The sequence below is a fragment of the Nanorana parkeri genome, unplaced genomic scaffold (genome assembly GCF_000935625.1).
Source record: "Nanorana parkeri isolate BGI_ZX_2015 unplaced genomic scaffold, ASM93562v1 scaffold793, whole genome shotgun sequence".
NCBI lineage: Eukaryota > Metazoa > Chordata > Amphibia > Anura > Dicroglossidae > Nanorana > Nanorana parkeri.
In genome coordinates, this window is record NW_017307061.1 from 166,227 (window position 1) to 177,200 (window position 10,974).

General features: G+C 39.2%; 1 protein-coding gene across 1 annotated transcript in view; it reads right to left on the reverse strand.

Annotated features, from left to right (window-relative positions):
• The window catches only part of LRRC20 (leucine rich repeat containing 20), a 146,344-nt gene extending 141,004 nt beyond the window's left edge, over positions 1-5,340 (reverse strand). Inside the window, exons 1-2 of the mRNA XM_018564901.1 lie at positions 5,202-5,340; positions 2,716-2,865 (exon numbers count right to left, since the gene is read on the reverse strand). Of these exons, the coding sequence (XP_018420403.1) occupies positions 2,716-2,865; positions 5,202-5,340 (289 nt within the window). The remainder of the gene's footprint in view (positions 1-2,715; positions 2,866-5,201) is intronic.
• Positions 5,341-10,974: the final 5,634 nt, after the last annotated feature.

A 10,974-nucleotide genomic window follows, 5' to 3' on the forward strand; every position in this document is an offset into this window, starting at 1 on the left:
TTAGAAATGTCACCAGCACACCAATCCTTTTAAGATAGCAAAAGCTTCATTTATTGAAGTTTTTTGTCATATGACCAAACAAGCGCTTTCTGGACCGCACAGGGTCCCTTCATCAGGCTTTAGCATTGACGATGAAGGGATCCTGTGCGGTCCCGAAAGCGCTTGTTTGGTCATATGACAAAAAACTTCAATAAATGAAGCTTTTGCTATCTTAAAAGGACTGGTGTGCTGGTGAAATTTCTACAATTTTGCTGACATTCGCGGCGCCATCCGCAGTCACTGCGAGCACCCCCCACTACAAGGGACATATCGGTAAGGAGTGCGACAAGGATAGTACTTATATAATGTGTAGCAAAGTGCGTCCACAAGAAGGACCTCAGGACACATAGCTTAACTCACCTTCGTCTATAACCATGTCTATTGAGACTTTCTTCAGTGTATACAAATTCACCTATCTCCGATACCTTATATTGGATCATATACCCAACAGTTAGACTACATTACATCCATTACCTATAACACCACCCACCACACGGATATCGTTTATTTTTTAACACAGGACTTGTGTATGAATTTTTTCTATATAGGCCCATATCAGGTACCCAACTGGTCCTACATGCGTTGAGTTTTTATAGGGAGGGGTTTTGTTAATGTTGGGGAGGGGGTATATGTGTGCACATTTGGTAAATCATGGTTATACATTTTCTTGAAATAAATAGATTTTTTTTATACTTTATGCCAGTTTTGTTGAAGAATATTTATTTGATCATATGGTTTCTCAGCTGAATTCTGATGTGTAGTCAAGTGGGAACCTGTTTTTTCTTCCATATTCATTTAGAACACAGAGATAACAGCTGACAAGCCAGGAAGTGTTTACCATTGTATAAATTTAGTTTATTTTTTGACATGTTTTGTTGATACATCCAACTTCTACCTTGGGTTCCCCCATTTTTTACATGGCTGTAAGCCATCTACTAGATATCAAAATTTGGTGACCACAGAAGCTTTTCAAGCAGACGGACTTTAGAGAAGCCAGCATAGCAACATTAACTAAACCTGTCAGGTTTTGAGAAGAAAGATGCATCTCAAACATCCTTAAAAGTGTATTTCCAGTTTTGCAGCTAAATTGAGATAACACCTACTTTTTATTTGCTACAAGTCAATTCAATATTTACTGGTAAAAATAAGATTTTTTATGAATGATACAAATATAAGACATTGGTAAAGGTATAAAGGTATAAAATGAAAAGGCTTGTGTATATTGCCTACTGTTTTCTTGTTCTTCCGGTCATCATTTCATGGCCGGAAGTGGAGACAGGATTAAGTGATATTGAAGTGACAGTAATAGTGGGTACTGCAACTACTGAAATAATTAAGTACTGAGGCTGAATACACACTTGAAAGGTTTTTGGTGTGCCTTGAAGCCCCTATTTTTGCATTGTAGAATGTTGTAGATGGACCTAATTGCAACTGCGCATGAATTAGAATCAGTGTGCAGCATTTGTGCAACACTACAGTATGAATCCTGCTTTACAACTGAGTACAGCCTCATCTATGCCTCATGCAGGTGGCAGGTGGCTTTATCCTGGGTGTATGGTGAACTTCCAGATTTCTGCACCACTCACAACACACTAAAGTAAGGAGGTGGAGCTCTGTGCACATGAATGAAATGTTTCCTGATCTGGGGGCAGTACAGTGATATACTACAACTCTTTATTTGTGTGTAGGGCAGCAACAGACCTGTGAAAATCCCCACTGGCTTCAAAGAAGCTATTCTGCATGTGGCTGCCCTTTGTGCTACAGTCATTAAACAGAGAACAAACTGGACTAAAAACCAGGGTCTCTCTCTATCCATCTCCCCACCATCGTTCCACAGGATACAGACTATAGTGCAGCAGAATGTGGCGTAAATGACTTATTCTCAAATAGCAGTCACAGATCTGCTCTGATCTATGGCTGTCTGTCATCCACACTGTGACTGTCCCCTCGGCCTGTCCAGTACTATTTGAAACTTAGCAGCCAACACAGAATATATGAGCGCAGCGTATAGGGGAAAATAAAATAAAAGAGGAAACCAATTGTTTCACATGCTTTAATGGAAAATTGCAAGCAGAGCAATGTCATGCTTCTTTGCAATAATGTAACTGAGGAATATGATTATATACAACACATTTATACATTTTGTTATGATTTACATAGCAGCTAACGGATATTACATTCAAATTTTGAAACAAATAAGTTTTCAGAGTTGTTCTAAAATGTTAGGTCCACAGAAAATATAATGCATCCGATGGGGAACTTTTGCTAATCACTTTGTTTTCTTAAGACCTCAGGTTAGCGTATCACCTCTACTGCTTAGTTGCATAAGTATTATGTATTAAGTATTTATGAAGTAGCAAGTATTTCAGGAGTACAAACCACAATACCATGTAAGTATAGCAACAATGCGCTCAGTAGAAGCTCTCTACATAGCAGCATTACTGGAAATATGCCTGTTGATGCACTGAAATGCTGCTTATATTTAACGCAGGCTATGGTAAATAAGAAATCTAAAATAGTCTGATCCAACACAAATATGATGGTGCAGTGACAACCAAGGTATTTATGCAGATATACAGTTTGCAAAAAGGAGAAGGTAATTACACTTTATTTGCTATTTTGTCTTTTTTTGAAGAACAACATGATATTTTCAAAATCAAAGTAAACGTCACTTACCTTCTAAGTTCTGAAAAGTAGTAAAGAATTTACCCGGCAGACTTTTTAGTTCATTATTAGCCAAAGAGATGGAGGAGATATTACCAGAAACGTTTTTCAGAGACAAGAATATACCAATTGGGAAAGCAGTCAAATCACAGTCTGATAAATCTGCAGAAAAAAAAAAAGTTAAAATATGGGAGTTACTGTTTCATATGTAAAAACCTTTACATTACAAAAATAAAAGTATCTTGTTCTGGTACTTCTCAACTTGAGAGAACTATGGGGTAACTTTTTCATCTCATAGTTCTCTTTAGGGTTAAGGGAGGACATATACTAATGTTCTACCGTGACCCAAAACTCTGTATATAGCGGGCTATTGCCTGCTATATGCTGAGCGCGCTGCAGCGGGACAGATGCCAACGAAACGGTCAAGATCTACCCCGCTGGCTGATAGACAGAGCCCTCTGTCAATCTACAGGCAGAACCAGTTATGCTCGCCCCCTCCCCCGTCCATCCCCAGAGAGGGGGGTGGGATCCCTGCGGGGAGCGGTAACCGAAAGTCCCCACTCTCTGCAGGGAGATGATCGGGGAGTGAGCGAGCGGCGGTCAATAGAGCTGACCTGTGACAGTTAAAATGTCGCACGTCGGCTCTAACCATGGTGATTGAGCGTTACTCACCCCATAGTTCTCCTTTAATACCGGAAACAGGCTGGGAATTTTTTTAAAAAAATGAAAGTAATTTCAGTATTTCTAAGGTAGACTATTTATTTACTAGATTCCTGGTTTATGACCAAACTAAGCTCAGTTTGCTGCAGTTTTGTTTTTTTAATTTATTTAGGCCAGTACTTCTACTTTAAGTTACTGTTGGCATTATATTCTTGTCACAGACTGTTGATTAGATTTTGGAAAAGACAAAAAGTAACCCATGTATTTAAAATATCCACTTTTTCATTTCTGACAATAAAACATTCTTCAAAAAAAGTATCAACCAAGTGCTTCCTTGTAAATGAGAAACAAGCATTTAAGATCTGCTCGGTTAGCAAGTGGTTTCTCACATTTTTCTCTCGTCTACCTGTGACGTTACGAACATTGATGTTTAATAAAGGAAGAGAAGCCTGCTTTTTTTTTGGATGTTCTTTTGGAATCATCTCTGACGTTTGGCATGTTTTTATGCTACACCTTTGGAGGCATTTGTGGGGGTCATCCCGCCTAAAAAACTGAGTACTGCACATGTTTTTTGGCTGGCATTTGTGGCTTTCACTTTAGTTTTGTGCTGTCCTAAGACATGGCTTTGCAGTGTTGTTCAAACTGACAAATCGCAGCAACCTTTATTCTGATCACTTCAGGAAATTGTGTTGTTACGGTTTCTGGAAACTTGACTTTGATATAAATGGTAAAACTATTTGAGGATCACATTAACCCAGCATGGCTGTGTTGAAAAAGATTCATTTAATGATTACCTTAATTTTGCATAATTATTTAGGAAACTATTACATTTTCCCATGGCAGTGAACAGTGGTGTTGCCAAAGTTTATTTTAAAAAAATACCATGATAAAAATGTATTTGTTCACTTGGGAGTAAAACCACACCTGCATCAAAGTGCCCCTGATCCCAGGGAACGCCACATGAATGACATTGTGTTCTTACGATTCCTTCATGATCAATTACTGCCCCTTATGATCCTTTGCTTCCCTGCCCTGGGCTTCTCCCCCTTTTAGTTTAGCTTGTTTTTCTTCAATGGTTTCTGGGATAATATCTGATCTTACGTTTCCTATTATTGCTATTGTGGATGATTTAATCTTTTATGCCACTCCCCCATTTTAAACCATTCCAGAACCAAATGTGTACTCTTAAGTGATGACACTTCCTGTAGTTGAGACCCTGTCCATTCACCCCTTTCCTCCATCGGTCTTTATGGTCACTAATCTCCCTGTATTGGCAGTGGCCATAGTTGGATTGGGGGTTTGGACACGACTCATGTTATTCCTCTATTATTTACCTCTTAATGCTAGCTTATAGTTATGTTTATAGTCACCACCTCCCTCGCATATAAGGCAGAGTATTTGATTGTATTCGAGAAATACATTTAGCCTGATGTCTCCCCCGATGTGCTCCTTTCTATTTAACTTGACCCTAGCAGCGACTCTTGATCTGCGGGTTGCTCAGTCTTGCTTAGACTGCTCCTTATGTAATCAATAAGAGTGATAGGACCCTTCTCACCTTTTCTGACCTACATGTTAAATTTAAACTCCCTTTGCATTCCTTATTTTCCTATTTAAAAATTACTTTGCACATAAGGTTTCTACCACTTTAACTTTCGCTAAGTTGAGACAGATTGAGTGGTTGCGTTTGGAGGGTTCTGCACACAAACACCTGATCTCGGATATTTATAAGATTTTCCCGTTCTCCATTCCCGTTATCAGGAGAACCAATATAAGATTCTAGACCATTGGTATCACACTCCAAAGTTCCTGCTTTCCATTAACTTCAACATTCCCTCTACCTGTTGGAGATGTTCTAGAGACACTGGCAATCTTTTCCACATTTATTGAGAATGTCCTAAAATTTTCATTTTTTGGCAGCAGGTGGTATCTTTGCTCAATGGGTTGCTGGATGCAGGGATCCCGGATGATCCTGTTCATCTCATCTTAGGTCTCCCCATTTCTCATATATCTAAGACACCAACAAAGTTGATCAACCATATGCTTACGGTGACTAGATGTCCGACAGCCTTGAAACGGCGGCAACCGAACCCACCCTCTTATCTTGACTTGACTTAATGCAACCTACCCAGGATATCCAAAATATGGAATGTCTCACGGCTAGACTAAAGAATACTATGTGCAGGTTCGATAAGACTTGGTCCCCTTGGAAATCCTTCAACTCTAAAGGTGCCCATACACTAACTGCCGAACAGGCCGGTTGTCGAACGCGCACACTGCCCGTTCTGCATTGCAGTCATCGGAAACCCGCCACTCAGGGGGACGGGCTTGCGATGGTCGCAAGTAGGATCTGTCTGTCCAAGATGGGCAGATTGTACGTTTTTTAAATAATTTTACAACCCTCGCAAGACAAAAGTAAAGTGTATGGCCACCTTAATACCCTGGGCACTCCCTGACAACTGGTAAATATGCTATGGGCATGAGGCACGGATTCCGTTCCTTCTTTCCCTCCCCTCTTTTTCTTTTCTCTTCTTTCTTCCCCTCTCTCTTTTTTATTTAATACTTTTGTGGTCTACTATATAGTTTCTACTTCTACTTATCTTTCGATATTGGTTATAGTTACATTTTTACTTGCTTTTCCACTGATAATTTTGATATATTATATAGTGATATGGCTGGCTGATGGTTCTATATGCAATGCTGTAAAGGAAGACTGCGTTAATAATATATATATTTGTATTGTTTATTTTTATCAATTTACAAAATGCAATGTGAGTGAACAGAAGAAAAATCGAAATCAAATCAATATTTGGTGTGACTACCCAGCATCAATTATATCAAGCAGGCGCTAATCACCATCAATTTCATAGGTAGATTGAAACACAGTCATTAACTTAAACAGAAACAGCTGTGTAGGAGGCTTAAAACTGGGTGAGAAACAGCCAAACTCCGCTACCAAGGTGAGATTGTGGAAGAGTTTCATGTCACAGGTCATACACCATGGCAAGACTGAGCACAGCAACAAGACACAAGGTCGTTATACTGCATCAGCAAGGTCTCTCCCAGGCAAAGATTTCAAAGCAGACTGGGGTATTAAGATGTGATGTTCAAGCTCTTTTGAAGACGCACAAAGACACGGTCAACGTTGAGAGCCGTAGATGTAGTGGTTTGCCAAGGAAACGTAATGCAGCAGATGAAAGACACACCATGCTTACTTCCCTTCGATATCGGAAGCGGTGCCATCGGCACAGAACTGGCTGAAACCAGTGGGACCCAGGTACACATATGGCCAGAAGTGGTCTTCATGGAAGAATTGCGGCCAAAAAGCCATACCTCCGACATGAAAAGGTTAATAATGCACTGCCTAATTACAATTTTGGGAATCCTTGTTTTCCACTGTTTAGAAAGCACACATGATTTTGAACCTAGTTATAAATATTTATTAAAATAATACATTCTAATCCCTTTTTTTTTACCTGTTCATGATGGCTTTGGTGTAAAAAAAATGTCTTTCCAGGCAGGTCAGTGAATTACAGTTATTGTACTAGAAATGTTTAATATTTTAAAATCTAATAAATACCCATTTTTGCCTATACAGCACAAATGCACATTTAGGGTCTCTGTATTCAGGATGAATAGGACAAAATAAATTAGTGAAAATATTTTGAACGATGCAAAAGACAAACTTTTTTGACATTTTTGTCTATTGCTCTTCCTGTTATTCTGCCCATATTTTTGGACTGACTTTCTAAGAAATTTACAATTGCAATTTACAATTATAAAACAATTTCTTGTTAAAATCATTTAGACTCAATATTTGAATATGACCATTGATACAAGGTGTGATTTCTATAAACAATGGCTTACATTTTTAACATCAGAGAAGGTTCAACCACTTTTGATGAAATGTTCTCACTTTACAAAAAATATGCATGACAAGTCACCAGCCTCACTTAAATTAAATGACACAGGGGAAAGAAAACACATGAATTTTGGATGATTTGTTTGAAAGCTACTGTTCTTACGTTATAAAATATGAAAGACTAGTTTTCCAGAACTTTGTTTTACTTGACCATGCAAGTGTTTAATATTTTTTCAGCCTACAGAAGAGGTAGCATTATTTTGGATAGCTAAGGAAAAAAAACTGAACTGATGTGGTGTTAAACTAAAAAAAAAAGAAGAAGAAAAAAAAAAAAGTCCCACACGGACGATGTATTTGCTGGCGTATAAGATGGGTTTTGAGACCTTAAAACATCCTCCGAAAATCGGGGGTTGTCTTATACGCCAGGTACATACGGAAGGATGCGGTATACTGTATACATATACTCCAGCTACATACAGTATAACGCGCTGAGCCAATCACAGTAGGGTTTGTATTAATCAATACAAAGCCTGTATTCATTAATACAAAGCCTGCCGTGATTGGCACGGCGCTGAGCCAATCACAGTAGGGTTTGTATTAATCAATACAAAGCCTGTATTCATTAATACAAAGCCTGCTGTGATTGACTCAGCGGAAGATGGAGGACACAGCGGGGATCGTGGACAAGGCAAGAGACTGTAATCCCGAGTGTGGCTCGGGGTTACCGCTTATGGTACTGAAAATTAACCCCAAGCCACACTCGGGAATACCGCCATGGATGTTAGTGGGTGCATTTAAACATTATTTTGGGCTATACTCGTCTTATACGACGAGTATAGCCCAAAACCTATATTTTAACACAAAAAGTAGGGGGTCATTTGATACGCCGACAAATACGGTATTTAATTTTGTACATTTTGAAAAATAAGGGAGACGGGTAAGAGCCTGTTAGATCATTGTTGTCTGCACCTATGGAGATTTACCAGAACATCTCGGCCCATTCACACCATCTGCGTTGGAGCTGCACTGGCTGTTATTTCCAGCACAGTCGCATTGCAAGACATGGCAATTTGCCTTGTCAATGATGGTGCCCATTTACACCAGTAAGGCATGCCTTACTTTTTTTTCAACACAGTGGGATGTGACGCGATACAACCACCTCGCACCCTGGTGTGCCCGTAGAACTGAATGGAATGTCACTTGTGACATTTCCATAAAGTTCTAACAAAAAAAGTACACAGTGCGATGCGCTGGGATCAGCGCTTCAGCACTGTGCTTGGGCAACGCACATCAGACGCTGTTAATGGACCATTAATGAACACCAGTTGAGAAAATGTAGGGAAAACTTCCCAAAAAGGATCAAGAAAGCAGTTTTAAAAAAAACCTGACAAAGGTCCTAATCCTCTGTATAGTGCAAGAAAAAATATGATGACCTTTCTTGATTTGCATCTTCAAAAACATACTCTCAATGGCAACATTTCAAATCCTGGCAGAACCAATCTCATTGGTGGACATACCTAGGGTTTTCCTACCACTACAGTTTCTATCAATGTTGTTAAACAATTATGACAGGATTCATGACAGGGACAGGATAGAGATTAGTAGCGCACAAAAAGTTGTTTACTATTTGCAGACAACAAAAACCAATGAGCAACATGTGGCAAATGCGGAAAAAAATGCACATGAAACACACACGAACATGACGCTCATCAGGGAACACCAAGGTGTGAACAGGGCCTTAGGGCTCATGCGCACAGACATAATAAAATATTGATATCGACGCAGGATATTGGTGGAAGCTAGCAAAAAGTTCCCGCAAAAACAAACAAACACTTGTAATGGTCAATAAAGTGCTTCTGTTTACATGCATTTAGATGAGTAAATGTCTATAAAGCGTACACATCCATAAAATGCGCCTTCTATTGCTCTAGTACAATTTTCAATCGCAGCATATACATGCACAAACATATACTACGTGGAAATACTGACCGCAGATGCAGACTGTTTTACTGTGACACAGTTGAACACAGTGCATGATTATAGAGCACAGCGCAGCTGTGTGCAAGGGCCTATAATATACAATGCTGCTGTGTTCAGATCCATAAAAAAACTTTATGCTGCATGAATCTGAATGTAGCGTTTTTTATGCCCCTGTGCATAAGCCCTGACATCCAGACCTCTTGTGCTCACTGAACCAGCCTAAAGCATATACATTTTTAAAAAAAGCGTTTTAGCATTAGTAGAACTAAAGAATGAGATTATGAACAAAAAAGGCAAAACAAAAATGTAAAACATTATGTTTTTCCTTTACGCTAGTTTGCCTGTATACTCCGAGCTAATTACTCCCCATCAACACAATGTGATACAATATCCATAGTAATGAAACAACAAAGAATTCCTATAATAATATGTTGTTTCCTACTGCATCTATAATCTCATCGCAGGCATGTTATTACTAGATTACTCTTTGTTCATTTAATGAAGAATGTGAAATGAGTTATCTTTCATCCCACCTGAGATGCTTATACTTAAATTACGCAATCAACAAACACCATCTCAAAATTGTTGAAAACAACTTGAAAAGTGTTTAATCCTGGATTCTGAACCATGGCTAATTTTCTTTTTAGTCTGAAAATAGATGGAATAATTTGTGAGATTACAATCAGCAAGACAAGGAATATTAAAACATGTAATTAACTGGTTGTGTTCCTTGCTTGGCCAGAGATATCACTTTTTAATAAAGATCTGCCCATCTACAGCCCAGGCTCCCTGAAACTTCCTGAGAGGTCATTACAGTAATTAATTCATTGTAGAAAGTAGACATATTGTTTACAATTAAAGGTACGCTCTAGTCCACTGGCTCCCAGGTATATGCTGCAAGGAATGTATGTGGCTTATAGTAGCACAGGTCATTTGCTGCCTTCTGCTGGCACTCATCAGTGGTTGACCTTCACTACCAGCCTCATAAGAACACGTTTCCAACCCAGGATCATTCTAAACTGAAGTAAGGTAGCACTATACATACTCACTACTGCTAGGACATGCTATTTCCCAGCTTTAGTGGTAGGAATAATTGTTCAGTAGTAAGGATCTTCTTGGTCATGTGTTTCTGTAATGACATCCAAGCAGCAACAAGGCTGCGTGATGGAACGGAAGCCTAATATATTGATTAATATTGAAGAGAAAGAGCATCCTGTTGTCTTTGCTGCCAGTGAGTAAACCAGAGTATTGGGACCCCCTATACACAAATACCTTACAGCTTCTAGCAGGTACCAAACTTTCTGTGCAATACTCACTCCTGACCCCTGCACTCTGCATTATGCAAGTCTGACCCCGAAATCCGTGTGTCATGCACTCCTGACCCCTCCACTCTGAGCATTATGCACTTCTAACGTCTGCAATCCGTGTGTTATGCACTCCTGACCCGTACACTCTCTGCAATACCCCCTGTACTGTGTGCAATACCAACTGTTGACCCCCAGCAACACGCACATCTGTCTCCTGCACTATATATGCTGTGTTGTATATTTCATGTTTATGACCACTGCACTCTGTATGCTGGACTTTATATGACATACTCTTGACCACTGCACTCCAAGTACATTATATACAGTACTTGTGTCACATATAATGAAAGGGTTGTATTTTTTTAAAAATTGTGTGCTGAGGTTTGTAAGCGTCTATTGGATTCTCACTTGTAACAAAATGATTAAAGTGTATTATGTCCGTAAAAGGAATATGGATACCCAAAC